General features: G+C 46.7%; 1 protein-coding gene across 2 annotated transcripts in view; it reads left to right on the plus strand.

Annotated features, from left to right (window-relative positions):
• The window catches only part of VEZT (vezatin, adherens junctions transmembrane protein), a 197,753-nt gene that overhangs the window by 95,497 nt on the left and 85,282 nt on the right, over positions 1–16,974 (plus strand). For both annotated transcript variants that reach the window (XM_086919066.1, XM_086919067.1), the window contains exon 3: positions 9,294–9,383. In XM_086919066.1, coding sequence (XP_086775192.1) covers positions 9,294–9,383 — 90 coding nt within the window. The remainder of the gene's footprint in view (positions 1–9,293; positions 9,384–16,974) is intronic.

A 16,974-nucleotide genomic window follows, 5' to 3' on the forward strand; every position in this document is an offset into this window, starting at 1 on the left:
GTTTGATTCCACCTACCAAGAGCTCAAGCGATTGGTGAGACAGAGAGCCAGGAGTGCTAGGCAACAGCCAGGCTCTCTAGCCTCCCAGGAGTTGGCTAAGATTAAACTCCAATGTAAATCTCTTGCGCAGGCGAAAAAAGCCGCCTTCTACCATAATAAGTGGGAGGAGATGCAGGGAATTATCCTCTCCAAGTATCAGCAAAACATTTGGACAAAAGTTAACGAGTTTAGTGCTCCGAATAGGGGTACCCTTCTTTATGTGATCCCAGAAGAGCAGTGGGCTACTTATTTGACAGACCTGTATAGTGGTTCTTCTGGTTCAGATAGATCCCAGAGAATTCCTAGGCAAAAACTCCCATTCACTTGGTTATCAGTTAAGGAAGTAAAATCTGTCATCGAGAAAGTAAAGCTCTTCCGAGCTGCTGGCCCGATAATATCCTGGTAGTAATAATTAAGACGAATGGTGTTTGGTGGGCCACGGTTTATTCCTCCCTGTTTAGTTGGATTGCTACGTCTGGCTTTTACACTTTTTCTTGGAAGGGGTCTATAGTAAAATCTATTTTTTAAAAAGGGAGTTGTACAGACCTCAAACATTATAGGCTTATTTGCCTCCTGGATATCTCACTAAAGATCTTCTCTAAGATTATTTTATCCAAACTAGAAGACTGGGTCCTTGAAAGCAAGAGAATACCAATAGAACAGTTTTTTTTCTCTGGAGGGTCACTCCACTATAGATCACTGTTTGCATTATGGGCCTTTATCCGGAAGTCACTGGAGGTAAATCAAAGGCTGTACTTTTGTTTTGTACACTTCAGGACAGCTTTTGACTCTGTGGATAGGGATATCCTTTGAGGGAAAATTGTTGGCTGGGAGCTTCCTTTAAACCTCCTGAGTGTACTCCAATCCTTGCATTCTGGTAATTGGGCTCAGGTGGATCTAGACAAGTCAGGTCAGTTATCCCAAAGAATCTCCGTTGAGAATGGCCTTCGGCAAGGGTGTCTTTTACTACCCCTGCTTTTTAGTTTATTTTTAGCTGACCTTTTTGCCTTTATCTCCCAATCCAAGGCTTTTTCCCCCCAAAGTTGGGAAACATCATATTAACTGCCTGCTATACGCAGACGATTTGGTATTACTGGATGGTACTCCAATTGGTCTGCAGAGGAAATTGGATGCTTTAGCAACTTATAGTTAGCAGACACAGCTTTGCATCAACCTGGAAAAGACCAACGTTTTGGTTTTGGGAAAAAAGTAAAGAAATTCAATTGGCACTTAGATACATGGGAGGTGGAGCAAGTTGACCAATATAAATATTTGGGTCTGACCTTTAGGAGGAACCTAAACAGGGACACACATCAGGATGATATTAAGCAGAAGCCCCTATTGCGAGCCAGTTGCCTGTCAAGATTTAATAGTAGTTTTAAGGGTCAGGGTGGGATGTCAATTTACTCATCCAGTCCAAAACGGTCCTGTGTTCAGGACAATAGTGGCCTCTGCCCCTGCCCCATGAATGTAGAATCGTTCTTGCTGCATATACTAATGTACTGTGATTTTTTATTCATCAAATTGAATTACGTTTTTAAGACCTCTATTTTTTAAATATGGTACTCTCCATAGGGGGAAAGCTGTGGAGTTGTTATCAGAAATCCGCTATTTAGCTGTGACAGTTGTAATTGCTTGGTTTTTACAGTCAGTTAAATAGAATTTTATGAAGAATTATAATGCGAGGGGTTGTCGGGTAGTAAGACGGGACCTTTTTATTGATTTGAATTGTGCTTTTTAGAATGTTTTATGGACAGTTGTCTAAATAAACTTATTTTCTACCTATCTACCTACCTTCCTGAGCAGCTCACAGGCAGAAATTGAAACTGTAGTCTCTTAGGAGGCCTAAGGTTATCAGGATGTTCATTGTAGTGAAAGATCCAGTCATTAGGTGTAAGTAAACGTTTTTCTCACCCTCTATGAAGAGAAACGTGAAATAAAACATTCTTTCAAATGATGCATGAGATTGCTAGCTCCACCCTATGTTGATCATCCGTGATACCTGCAGGGCAATCTGGCTTTAAACACCCTTGGACTCTGGTTAGGAATTACAGGGACCAAAAGGATAGCCTAGTCATTACTTTGTATGACCATATTTCTCTATTTAGTTGTTATTGTTAATGTTATGGTGTGTTTTGTATAGCGCGCGGCTACTCCGAAGAGTGTCCCGGCGCTTTTAACCCAAAGCGAGCATGGGACAGAGACAAAAGGGGAAAAAAACTACTGAGGGAACAACCATGATTTCAGATCCTTCCTGAAAGCCAAAAGGAAAGGATTCCTTCGTTGTGATAAAGCTCTACTGCCTTCATATTTTTCTTGCTTGTATAATGACCTGGAGGTGTGGAGCAAGAATCTATGTTGTAATTTGAAAATAATGATTAAAATAGAATTACGAAATAATTATTTATCATTGTTTGAGGGTGAGAGTTAAGGTTTAGGTTAGGGTTATTAAAGTTTGGGTAAATGTCCTTGTTTTTAAAATCTATTTATGTTCATTCCACTAGTTAAAATAAATAATAAACATTGTCAGTTGATGAGGTTCGGATTAACATGTGGGCTATTCTGTAAAGGAAGCACATTTTACAACTGTTGGTTTGAATGTAGTTTAATGTATTTAGGTAAGCTTGTGAATTGGCCATAAGAGTTAAGGTAAGTATTATTTAAATAGTTAACTTACCCTGGTTTAATATACATAAAAACATTTTTTGCCAAAGGACAGTGTAGAGATTAGACTTGAGGAAAAGAGAATAAACTTTAATTAGAGATAGTGGTATGTATTCCTTTAGGGTGACTGGTTTGTAAACTCTTCTCCTGCTCGAGACTGGTGACAGAGTGACAACAAGCTTCCTTTTCTCCCTCTCAACTGCAGAAGTTAAGACGTGGTAATAAGCAGGAAACCTGCTACACTACACTCCAAAAGCCAGTTTTACTCTAAGGTCCTATACGTATAATCAAGCCTTGCTGGCGGGCTAATACATCATTTCTAATTTGACTATTGACTGTTTTTATGAGTTCTTATGTGTGATGGTTTGGAATCAGATTTAGTTTTACTATAAACTTTATTCCTTAATCTAGTTTGCTGATACAGGCCATCTGTTCATAGTCTAGACTCCAGTGTCAATAAAAGTTCTAATGCTCTCTGTTTATTTGGCGAGAATGAAAAATTGTCTAGCAGACGCGACAAAGAATTTTCAATTCTATTAAGGACACGGAGGCGAGGATTATGCTTCTCTTCACTTTACTGACATAAACAGCAGCCAATAAAAACTTTAAACTGGCATGACCCCGGAAGGACAACCCCCTCCAACAGTATGCACCAATCACTATCAAGTCCACTGTATAACTGTCCATGTTTATCAATACGACCTCCTCTTTCTTTGCGACACATCATCAGTCCAACAAGACCGGAGGCCAACGTGGCAACCATCGCATCCATCGTCGAGGAAGGCACCTCCTGCACCACGTCACAGATTTCCAGAGCACAGACTGTTCACCTCATGTCTGCTTGTGCTGATCTCCTGAAACAAGAACATAAGTCGTAATGGCCATTCCCAAACTTGGAAATACAACAAGCCAATAACAATCATTCGGGTGGGTACAAGAATTCATCAACCATACAACATTGCATGAAATACAATCCTGCAAGCCCGGGTGGGATAATCCTCGCCTCCGTGTCCTTAATAGAATTGAAAATTCTTTGTCGCGTCTGCTAGACAATTTTTCATTCTATGTCAGTCCACGGAGGCTCAGATTATGCTAGTTTAAAGTTTGTCCACCACCACCGAGGCCACATCCACAATAGGCTTATGATAAAACACTTTAAAGGTGGAATCAGAAGACCAATCTGCCGCAGTCATGATATCTTGAAGCCGAGAGCCGGCACCAAAGGATTTTGAGGCCATAGCCCCTCTCACAGAATGAGCCCCAAATTTAGAGGTATCAATACCCGCCAGGCCCAACAACCAGGTAACCCACCTGGCCAGAGTTGCACTGGTGACTGGGCGGAAAGGTTTCTGTAACGAAATCAACAGTTGACCAAAACCAGTTCTAAATTCCCTAGTACAATCCTCATATACCTTCAAACATTTGACCACACATAATTTACTGTGATGAGGAAATGCAGGATATGCAATACATTTTGTAAGCGTTTTTGTACGCCTAGAGATCGTAAAAGAAACCCCCGTGGGAGTGAATACTCTACCTGATAAATCCAAGGCCCGAATATCCGACACTCGCCTGCATGAGACCAAGCAGAGGAGAAGTGTAAGTTTAGCTGAGAGCTGTTTGCGAGACAGACCCTCATTAGCCGGCCAGGCCGCCAAAAAACGTAGGACCACTGACACGTCCCAGAGTTCAGTATACCTGGGTTGAGGGGGCTTCACTAAGCGGACTCCCCTGACTACTCTGCACACCAAAGGGTGTTCCCCAACGGGCTTACCGTCAACATGCGGGTGCCCCGCGGAGATCGCCGATCGGAAGTTATTCACTGTTCGATAAGCCAGACCAGACCGCGCCAGTTCCGATAAGAAATTCGCTATGACAGTAATATCGGATCCCATCGGATCCCCCTGCCGTTCGTTACACCAACCAACCCATCGTCTCCAAGCTGACTCATATCGCTTGTGGGTGGAAGGTGCCCATGCCTGAGATAGGAAAAAGAGAGTGTCCTCTGAAACTCCCGGCATTTGCCAACGTCGCCGGAAAGTCTCCACGCCATGAGGGACAACTGATTCTGAAGGACCAGCGGGTGGGGAAGACCCACCGGGTCCGTGAGAAGATCCGGGAACGTCGAAATTTGCACTGGCGCCGCACAGGTGAGACTCATTGCCACCGGGAACCACGCTTGTGCTTTCCAGCACGGTGAGACCAAGACCAACTCCGCTTTCTGCCTCCGAACCTGAGCCAGAACTCTCGGGATCATGATAAAAGGAGGAAACGCATACAGAATGCCCGTCGTCCACGATTGAAGGAAGGCGTCCGAGCTGATCGCCAAGGGATCCGGTCGCCAGCTGTAAAACTGGGGGAGTTGCCTGTTGAGCCGAGAGGCAAAAAGGTCTACTACACACGGACCCCATTTGTGGTTCAATGCCCTGAAGATTCGAGGGTGCAGTCTCCAATCGCTCGCATCCCTCAAGTATCGAGAGTTCCAATCCGCCGTCACGTTGGCAGACCCCGGAATATATTCCGCCGTCACCGAAATTTGATGGGCCAGGCAATAGTGCCAGAAATCCTTCGCTATCTCCGCCAGGAGGCGAGACCTGGTCCCTCCCAGGCGATTTATGTATCGCACCGCGGACACATTGTCCATGCGTAGGAGAATGCAGCATGACACTTTCTGAGGGGACAGGGTGCGAATCGCAAAGGAACCCGCCAGAAGTTCCAGGCAATTGATGTGGAGACTCAGCTCGTCGCTGGACCATCGACCCCCCGTCTCCACCGAGCCGCAACGGGCTCCCCAGCCCCAGCGGCTGGCATCCGACTCTATCACCACTTCCGGGGTGGCCGCGAAAATGGCTCTGCCATTCCACGCATCCATATGCTCTAACCACCAGTTCATCTCCGTACGAGCCTCTGGCGAAAGGGAAACGTGTTGAGCGTAAGTCAGACCTTTGCGCAAGTGCAATGCCTTCAAACGCTGCAAGGCCCTGTAATGTAAAGGGCCCGGAAATATCGCCTGGATAGATGACGCTAGAAGTCCGACCAGACGCGCCAAAATCCTCAAGGAGATTGTCGGAGAGGCAAGCGCTCTCCTCAACTCCTTCCTGATAGCCACTCTCTTCTTGAGGGGCAAGAGTAGTTGAGCTCTCACAGAGTCGACCTGGAAACCCAGGAATTCCATCACCTGAGAAGGTTGCAAGATGGACTTCTGCAAATTCAGAAGGAAACCCAAGTCCTGAAGAAGTTGAATCGTCCAGGACAGATGGAGTGAAACCATCTCCGGCGACCGACCTAAAATCAGTATGTCGTCGAGGTAAATGATGAGGCGAACGCCCCGTTCCCTCAAGTTCTGTACCACGGGTCTCATCAACTTGGTGAAACACCATGGGGCGGACGACAGCCCAAAGGGCATGCCCGAAAACTCGAACCACTGGTCGCGCCACTGAAACTGTAGAAAACGCCGGTGCGGGGGGTAAATGGACACCGCCAGGTAGGCGTCTTTTAAGTCCAGGCGTACCATCCAATCTTGCTCTAGGAGGATGTCGCGTAACAGGTGTATACCTTCCATTTTGAAGTGTCGATACACCACCCAGCCGTTGAATTCCCTGAGGTTCAACACTAACCGATACCCCTGGTCCTTTTTGGGGACCACGAAGACAGTGCTCACGAAGCCCAGGACGTGCGGAACGGCCTCCACAATCGCGGCCTTCTGGAGTAAGGAGCATATCTCTGCGTCGATGAAACTCTGCTCTGTCTGGGAAAAATGCAGGGCATTCGGTCTCCGCCGTTGGCTCGGGGAGGCATAGAACTCTATGTGAAATCCCTGTACTGTCTGCAACACCCAAGGGTCGCTCGTGAGCGTGCGCCACCTGTGGAGAAAAAGAGACAGTCTGCCTCCCACCATATGTTCTGACGGACACAAAAGTCGTACCTGAGTAGGAGTTGTCTCCAGAACCATTCTGCTGGCCACGATAGGATCCTCTCTGTCCTTTGCCCCTGCCTCCTCTATCGCGGGAGGGGTAGAAGTTGGAGCGTCTGTTGCCTCTGCCTCTCTGATCTGCTCCACGTGAGGTCTGTGCATAACCTCGGCCGGACCCTCGACCTCGTGGGCGTCCGGCCCTATCAAAAACACCAGTGTGGAAAACTTTCTTGATATTTGATTGCGCCCGGTCCAGCGCGGAGAAGGTGGCAACGTACTTGCCCATTTCTCTAACAAATTTGTCTCCAAAAAGCATACCATTGGCGAGGGAACCAGGTTCGGTAGGGGCATTTCCGCCAGCTGGGAGTCGATTCTCATAAGAAAGGAGCGTCTCCGCTCCGTAGACAGGGCCACATTTGCGTTCCCTAAAAAGCACATGGCACGTTGTGCCCATTCGAGGATCTCTGACACATCCAGTGGCACCTTCCTATCCTTTGCCTTGACAACTGCGTCCAGAATCTTTGTGAGGGGTCCAGCTACGTCCAACATTTTGTCCTGACACCCTCGCCAGGCCCTATCTAATCCCTTTTTCGGATCTTTCGCAAACTTTCTCATAAAGGCCGCCATTGTGGGGTCCAAGTCCGGCGTATCTGCCACCTTCCCTGTCAAGGATGGCCTGGGACATTCAGATCTGAGCGTGGCCCTGACACTATTGTCGAAACCCTGTCGCAGGTTATTACCCACATAGTGTGCCACCTCCGGGCACGGCACCCATTCCGTGGACCTAGGGTGTACAATGTTGTTTGGATCAAACAGAAGATTCTTTGGCGCCTGACTATCATCAGCCTTATGGGCGGTGTGTTTCACCTTCTTCGATCTCTTCCTGGACATCACCGAGTCCACCTCAGAATCAGAGGTGACAGGTGGGGACGGGGACGAATCCCCAGACGTATCCATAACCATTGAGCCATGATCCTTCATCACATTCCTGGCCATCTGTGCTAACACCTGGGCCGAGGCTTGAGGAGAGGTATCACTCTGCCGGGCTGACTTAAACTTCCTCTTGCCATATTTCTGAAGGGTGTGAGTAAAAGGCTTGAGAGCCTTGATCAATGCCTTATTCACCGACCCTTGGACATGGGTATCCAGAGCCTCAACCAAATTTTCCTCCAATTGCTCTTCCTGTGGCTCATACTCATCGTATTCATTATATTCTGCCCATTGGGTATCCTCCTCGGCGTAGTACGCCATAGCTTTAAAGCAGGGAGGTGTGGAGGAACTTCAACAGGGGGGAGCAGCCCAGGGGTGCCTCAAGTACACACACACACACACTGTAGTCCGAAAGAATCACCACTCTGAGGCTGAGATTGAGGTGGAAGGAGACCCCTTTGTGCACACAAAGCTCCCCTAGAGCAAAGCTCTAATCCGGACACGCTCCGGTAGGCGTTCTGTGAGACCAGGATTTATGCAGCCTTGAAAGACGCGCGATGTGCGAGGAGCCGGTATCACTGAAAATGAAAGTCGGCTCCTCGCGCATGCGCGCCGCGTGTGGGGGCCGAACTCGACTGCCTCCTGAGCGCGAGAGACTCGCGTCTGTCTCCTCCTGCTCCACCGCCCCCTACCGAGCGAACCACGCGCCCTGCCGACTCGCGCCTACACCAAACAAAACAAACGCGCGGCAAATTCCACAACGGGCAATTAAGCAACGGGGAAAAAAAGACCGGCAAGGAAGCCGAAGCCTAAGCACACATCGGCAACAGGAAATAAACGTGTGGGGACTAAGCCCATAACGTACGAAAACACATCAATAAATGCGAAGGCATAAAGAACACATTAGGCATAATAAAGTCAAGGGCACGATAACGCGCCGGTAAGAACCACCGCCCTTAACAATTAACCACCAATAAGTAGAAAAACGTAAAGGGCACTTAACTCGCTGCTGCAGCAGCAAAGAAAGAGGAGGTCGTATTGATAAACATGGACAGTTATACAGTGGACTTGATAGTGATTGGTGCATACTGTTGGAGGGGGTTGTCCTTCCGGGGTCATGCCAGTTTAAAGTTTTTATTGGCTGCTGTTTATGTCAGTAAAGTGAAGAGAAGCATAATCTGAGCCTCCGTGGACTGACATAGAATGATAAATTGAGTAAACAGTGACCTCCAGTTTGTATGTCCACCTTCTTAATACCTTAACTTCCTTGCCCTGGTGTCTTCATCTGACGTCCTACTGCAAAGAGCAGTAATATGTCGCTAGTGCAGAACGTTTATGTTGCTAAATCCAAACTTTTGATAATTGTTCTTTTCGATATTTTTCTAAAATGAGCGTTATTTTTTGTAAAATTATTTTATTTTCTGTGAAGGAAACAACTAAATTAAAAGTTTCACAGTAAGCTAAGTGGTGATTTATTTCTTGATTAAATTCACATTGGTTTGGCGGCTTGAAAAAAAAGAGCAATCTTTTTAAAGAATAACTACTATAATCGCTAAATGCAGGAAATACTAACAGTGGGGCAATTCTAGATTGGGCTGAGAAAGAAACTAGTGTGGTCTAAATTACCTTATAATTGGCCCCTTTTCATTTCCCTTGATTGTTCTGATGTTTAGCATTTTTTTATTACAAAGGGAATGACGGTTTCATATTATTAAACTTTATTTCTTTTCTTTTCTTTTTTGTTCAGCTACACATCTTTTCAGGCCTCGTTGACACTTTGAAGAGCTGGTCGCCGTTTCCATTGGATAGAAGGAAAGATAACACATTACACCAGTTGGTAAGTTTACAAACCACACCTTTACTGTCTTGTACAAGGGCTAGTTTGTAGGTGCTTGTGTATGCAGACATTCTTCCTACACTCCTGAACCGGAGCAAGTTCAGTACAATGATTAAGTAACTCCTGTATGAACCAGAACAACTAGCAAACACAAACCACAAATAAGATTTCTTCGAACAGGTGTGCAGTCCTTACAAACTACGAAGGTGTGTCCCTTTGGCAGTGCCTAGTGGGGGTTGGCCAAAGGGCCTGGCCTACCACCATGCCCTGCGATTAACTTCCTCCTTGTGGAATGGCTGCACAACCTTGCTGTGTGTAGCTAACCATGTACCATGTGGTGGAAGCTTGTTTAGTGGCTCCTGCTGCGCCTCATGGGAGGGCTGCGGGAGTACCCCTGTACTAGCTGCCTGAAAAATTAATTTTAATCGTAATCTTGGGGGGGAGGGGATTGGGGGTTTGTTTGTGGTCCCCGCAACAACCCTACCACCTGTTTTTCAGGAAAACTCATGACAGTAACTTTTGTAATGATCTTTGCTATGCCTTACTATTGAGGAGACGTGACTTGAACCCGAATTAGGCTGGTCCCATGATTTGTATTATTAAGGTACCTCATTGAAAGGTCATCAGAGTGATTAGTTCATTTTCCACAACCAACCCCCCGTGTATATAGTGCATCAAGATAGGTCCTGAAGAATTGCCGAGTGATTTACACACATTGGGCAAGAAACATGTTGACTATGACTACACACATATAGACACCTCCAACCATTATAACCAGCGGTATCCCGATTCTGGTTTTAATTGAGACAAGTGGGCTTGCAGGTAAAATTTCATTTTGGAGCACCACCTCGCCTCATTTTATTTCTCCTCACATCACCTCACATCTACACCACTAGGCCCTCACACGCACCTCACCTATACGGCTTGGGGAAAAGATCTCCGACAAAGAACCCCTCATAGGGTGCCCGTCGGGCATTGCAGCGCCGGCCTGACGAGGAGCAGGCCCTATGATGAAGCATGACACCCAAATTGGTGTGTGAGGGCCCAACTTCCCAAATTGGGAGATGCCCACACTCCACTACTGAGTAAGTGTATTGACCAACCTAGCCTCCTTCTTCTTTCCCCACCCTACAGGAACTGCAAACTCCTTCGGTGCTACAGTGGTCCCGCTGTTGCCTTCCAGAAGGCACCCGTGGCCGATCCAGATGAAAATTCCTGGAGTCTGGCTTGGACAGGATTATGTTTAGTGTGCAGAGTCCAGAGAAGCATAGTTTGGAGTAGAGGAAGGCAAGTCAAGCGTTCATCCAGGTGGGACAGAGTAAGGGTGCAGTGTAGGACAGTACCGGACTGAGAAGTGTAGTTTAGATCAGTAGAAATCAGAAATATTAGATGCATAGCTCAAGGCAAAAAATGTGAGAATAAGATTTCAGACGTGCAGCAAACTGCAGAGATGCAGGGCCTGAACAAGGCCAAGCCGAGAATTCACCCTTATTATCTCTGCCAATATCCTTTCTGCCCCCATCCTTTGTTTACTCTCCTCTATGTCCTCATCCTCCTGCACATGACCCGTTGGCATGTATCCTGCTCACACTTCTCACGAGAAGTGACAAAACATTTTGTTAGGAAACGTGCAGAGTTTTGTGTGTAAGGATCTTGCTCAGGGAAACCCTACGGGACCAGTTGCCAGTGTTCTGCTTTCTTCTGTTTTAAAGCTACGTGGCTGCCTTAAAGCATCCGTGTGGCTTTTCCTCGTCGGAGACACTAATTAGGCCTATTGGAACAGTTTGCATTTCAGGTTTACTCTGTGAAAGAGAGTTTTAGTGAACCGTGCCACACTCTGTGCAGGTTTAAAAATTTCCAGTGAATTATTAATATGTAGCGTTACATTTTATTAAAAGACAAACATTGGAAAGACTTTGTTACTTCAGATGAGCATTCCATTTTTAGGTCTCACCTATGACGAACGCGCTAAAAGCGCGTTCTCGCAAGCGAGAACTATAGCTGTCGTCTCAGCTCAAAAAGCAGTCTTTCGACAAGACCTGGCCGCGCGCATCGTTTCCCCATAGGATAACGTTGTGCGCTCGGCCAGGTCTTGTCTCCACAGCATGCCAATGCAGACCGGATCGCGTCGCGCGCCTCTCTGGAATGCAAGGGGAGTCTGCAGAGAGGCGCGCAGCGCTGATAAACAGGCAAGAGGCGCGTGTTGGAATCCGACTCTTACTTTCGCTATTCTTGTGCCCTGAGTAGTTGCTTGTTTTTATTACTTTAAACTATTCAGCGCGGTGTCCATTTCATGAGCGCCGTGCTTTCAACTTAGCAGCTTCATCTCCCCTTAGGGTGGTCTCCCTCCCACCACCAAAAACAGGCTGCCAGTTTAATTCTCCTCATATCCCCGCTGACGGATAAGGAGTTCATCATCCGCCGGTTCGAACGTCATGTCTCCCTCCATACTCCGTGTGTTCCCACCCATCATGTCTCTCTATTTTATTTTATTTTGCAGGGCGGGGCTGGCACACAACCTCCATTTTTTTTTAAAGAACTTTAAAATCTTTAGCGCGCCAGCCGGGTCGGTTTTCTTACGTCATTTCTCCCTTCATACTCTTTTGTCTCACGCACTTCCATTTAATAAAAAAAATACTTTAAACTCCTTAGCGCGGCGGTTGGGCCTGGCGTCATGTCTCAGTAAGTGTTGAATCAGTAAGTGTCTGGATCTAGTAAGAATGTGTCAGATTTTTCAAGTGATTTCGAATCCAGTAAAAAAAATGTTAAAACAATGAGAGGTTGCGCCCTGTTAAAAGAATGTTTGGCATCCATGTAACCCCCGAAGTGTGAAGTGCAGCCAAGACCAATAACACTTTAGCATGTAGCGTGTTAATCCAAACGTATAACAAGTAGACCTGCTGTTTTCAGTTGAAACTGATTCCCAACTACCAATTATATATTAATCCAACTACGTTTAAAACATTACAGTCCAATATTATTAGTGAGGAGTGCATGTTCACGGTTTATGACATTTATGTGTGCCGTGTGGATCTAAACAAAAATGTTATCTTACTTGTTCTAAAGTGTTCACGTTAGTCAAATTACCATGCAGTTCAAAAATTGTCATGTTGCTTAAAGGCAATGCCCATCTTAAACTGTGATTAACATGAGAAATGCATACACAGATTGTCGTAGCCCACTGCAAACGTGTGTGTGTACCCGGTGGCTATGTCTGAAAAGACGTGGTCTCTTGCCGGTTTTGGATCATGCTTTTTATCATGATATTGTGCAAAATTTCAAACTAGCTATGTGGTTGAAGGGTCCCCAGTGAATCTAACTTGTCAATAAACCGTACCTAGTGTGCAGAAAAATACAATGTAACGTGGGTGGGGGGCTCTTACTTTGCCATATTGGATTCGCAACCTATTCAAGAATGCATGACGTGACATAACAAGCATTTGCAATTTGATAGGTGTTGCAATTGTCAGATTTTGAGCTATTGGCATTGTAAATGACAATCCCATTTATTTATGTGTTTAAAAAACAACACATAAATGAAAAGCATTGTCATTTACAATACCAATAGGTCAATGTTTCTAAAATGCGAGACCTATTGCATTGCAAATGCTTGTTATAACTGCAGAAAGAGCTTATTCTCGTCTCAAGGTTTGTTCTGTGATTACACACACTGGAGAGACGCGCATTCTTTAAGGATATTCAGGATGGTACCTTATTTGTTGTTATAGATAACTTTTTACCTCATTTTATTTTAGATTAAGGTTTGCTTGGTAAGCTTTATGTCATTGCTTTTATAGGTGCGAATTCTTGCGTATTTCTGTACATTATGTCATGTGTAACTGATGGAAGCATTAAATCATCATACAAAGTGGTGTGAAGCAGTACTAATCTCTTTCATAATATGGTTTATATGGCACACATCGATTTAGTGTTGTATCTACATAGCGCTATTAAAATGGAGCGTTTACTATTATCCAAATAGCGTCTGTTTGAGTTAGAGCCTATGAAGATCGAAACTTACATGTGCTTAACCCAGTATTTAAGCCTGTGCCTTGCTGTATGCACATAGATTTTTGCAAAAGATACATTAACCCATTGTGCTCCATTACTGCTTTATAGTTGCAATTTTAATTAGTTGAGGTACACAGCACTACCCTTTGAAGATACTCCTATCCCTTTGATATCTCGACATTATAGCACTTTGCTGTGTTTGTCCAGAAAAGTATCTAAAATAGGAAGCTGAACTTAAAAAATTAATCAAGCATTTGCAAAGTCAATAGGTCCCGCCTTTGGGACCTACTGGCTTTGCTATTTCTTTTTCACGATGCCGAACAGCATCGGTAGAAAGCAATACTTTTAGTCGATGCTGCTTAGGGCGTGGCCGAGCAGCGAGATGGCCGCCTAATCTGTCGGTTCTGCCGGCCGAGTGCAACATCCGTCCAGAATCCTGCCAAAATAGACACACAGTGGGACTACAAAGTCTGAATGTTAGGTCGGAAGTGAAGCGGAACCAAAAGATACCTTATGTGCCTAGAGGTGGGCTGTGGAGCGGCGGTGGTGGCATTGGTGGCTCGGTGGCCTGATCTGCGGGGTGAATGGCGGCGGAGACCAGTGTACTTTCATGAAGCGGTCGGCCGCTGTCGGTGGTGCAGGCCAGCAGTTACAGTGATCCTATTACGCCTGGGAACCTACTGTGCTGGCTGCATGGTCAGGCTGGTAGCAGAGCTGAATTAACTGTCCAGAGGGTGATCTGTGCTGCGACGCTGGAATCGCCAGAGCTGGCCGTGCTGTCTGTGCCGGCGTCCTGCACTCTGCGCCGCGGAAACCGGAGCTGCTGTGTGCCGTGCCTGAACCATTGCACCGCCTGGAGGATTGGCCGCTATAGCTTTCCGAGCGCCTCTTCATAGCGCCGCAAAATCCAGATTGGGCGTACGCCGTGCTGGATGGGAACAGCGTGGGCGGATTACGAGGGCCGCCGCAAGTCTTTATGGCCTGAATTGCTTGCACCATGGAAATATGGCCCGAGGTGCGCTGTGGTGAGCTGTGAGGGGTCGCAGGACTACTCTGTTAGCTGGTGCTGTCGGGGTGGCGCACCTGGCTCGGGAGCGTGGTGAGAATAGCGGCCTCAGGTTATCAAAGGGGGCAAAGCGGCGGTCTGAGGCCTGCGGAAGCCGGCTGATCGAGGCCCACAGGTCCAGCTGAGATAAGTGCGGGTAGTATTGTGCCGGCGCGCCTACAGAGACCACAGTAATTGAGGATGTGACACATTGCAAACACAGCATTTCACAGTTGATAATTGGGAAGTGCAGCTCCTCCTCTATGGTTGCGTATTTTACTTTGCATTACCCCTGAGGCATGTACTGAGTGATACAGACGGCAATCTGACCGCGCCCTAGAAACTGCAGCATCGTAGCACCCCTAGTGTTACGGCGCTGTGACTGGGGCGGAGGTTTAGTTCATTCTGGAACTCCCCCACGCAGGATACCATCTGGAATGGGCAGACTGCCCCGGCTGGTGGCGGTGTGAGTCTGGAACTTACACAATCGTGAGTGACTGCTGCTTGCAGCAGATATACTACCAGCATGGGCGCCTGGGATACTAGCCTGTGTCTCTGCGTAAGGTAGTGTGTGCAATAACTGGTGGGGGCAGCGCTCTGCAAACGCAAAGACTCTCAGAAGGCGAGGAACCATGGGGAAACCAGATAATAAACAACCCAAATTGAATTACGTGAAACATAGTACGAGGCAAACAGAAGGTGACATGGCATCACAGACGATAGTTCAGGAGACACAGATGGAGTCACAACAAGATGATGATATTAAATCTATGTTGAAAGACGTCAAAGTTAGGTTGAAAGATATTGACTCAAAACTTGACTCTCTGGTGGCGCGCATGGACCAAGTGTCACGAAAAGTAGAAAAACATGAGAACACGTTATACACACTGGAATGGAGAGTCTCGGATCACGATGATAATCAAACGGAAACGCGTGAACAGCTGTTGCGTATGGACAAAGTTCTGGAGGTGATAAAACTGCGGAATGAGGATTTAGAAGCGAGATCCAGACGCAACAACATACGCCTGACGGGTATACCCGAATCTACAAATATCCCGAAAATGGATAAATACGTAGAGGGCCTACTACAAGATCTTTTCGGAGCAGTACCACAGCACTTTCTTCAACGTCTCAGATCCCTCATGATTGAATTGGTATGGACAGGAGGTCAGTCAAGGATAGCGTGGTAAATTCTGACTCTGTCACAGGACCTGGGAGGCCTGGCTGCCCCAGACTTTACTTTTATATGCTTACAGTGCGCAGGCGCAATTCCTTCATTTTTGGGCCCATCCTACCCCGTATCAGCCACACGTAGCTATAGAAATAGATCACGCCGCCCCATTGCCAATATCAACAGCGCTATAACAACCTTATAGGCGCCCCCGCTGGGAATTAGACACAGTACAGGCTTTACATTGGGCGTGGGATGGAATTCGCAAACGGGCACATCTAGACGTACTATATGCCCCGTCTATGCTGCTTCTTAACACCTTGGCTGCTAATGGTTTTCCCCTCCTGTGCTGATCCTCCTTGAAACCCATTATTCATGACGAGCTCAGCTTTTCATAAGCACAGCTCCACTGTGCCTCATGACGAGCTGAGCTCGTCATGAGCAGCGACTGGGTTAACAATCCAGTTTTTCCCCCCTTGATGGGCAAGAAAGCTCAGGCACGCGCAATAACCCATAAACTGGCGGTGGGAGGGGGATCTCTTCCCAAATGACCTGTTCCTTACCATTGAACAGAAGTGCTCTCAAGCAGAGACGACTGCACTTGACCGGCTGCTATACTACCAACTTAGGGCGTCCTGCAGGAGCAGGTTCCCTACATCCCCTGCACCCCCTTAGTCTCTCCCCGCCCTTGAAAATTTATTAACAGAATATGGACGAAAACGTACATCTCGTATATACAGACATACGCAACGAACGTCGACAATTATCATTCCGCCCTCCCGTAGGGCTTGGGAGCAGGACCTAGACTTGCCCCTCACTGACGAACAATGGTGGCTGAGCTGTCAACAGCTCGAGCGACTACACTTTAAATATCTACATAGTCTCTACCGTACTCTCATACAGCTGCATAGAATGGGACTTTGAGCCGAGGACTGTTGTTGGAAATGTGGCTCACCACTTGCTTCTTTTATTCATCTGGCTTGGAGCTGCAGGCCCATAGCGAACTACTGGCTGGAAATTCACCAGCACATAAAAAGTATAACTGGCATAGACATCCCCATCACCCCCCTAACGTTCTTGCTGGGGATACTCGAGACACTGCCCCCGCAATCGCGTAAATTACCCTCAATGCTGCTTCTGAAGGCTAAACGGCAGATAGCAATACACTGGGGGGCAGCAAGACCACAGCTACCCCGAGATTGGATCACACAAGTTGCTTACTGCAGCACACAGCTCACCACATATTGGAATCTCCAACCAACCAGATCTCGACCCAAAGATATCTGGGAACCGTTTGTCACTTGGTTGAGTACCAGGGATATTGAGGGGTAATGAATGTCTTCATTGCTCTATGTTCCGGTGGG

Source organism: Lissotriton vulgaris, chromosome 1_1 (assembly GCF_964263255.1).
Source record: "Lissotriton vulgaris chromosome 1_1, aLisVul1.2, whole genome shotgun sequence".
NCBI classification, from domain to species: Eukaryota; Metazoa; Chordata; class Amphibia; order Caudata; family Salamandridae; genus Lissotriton; species Lissotriton vulgaris.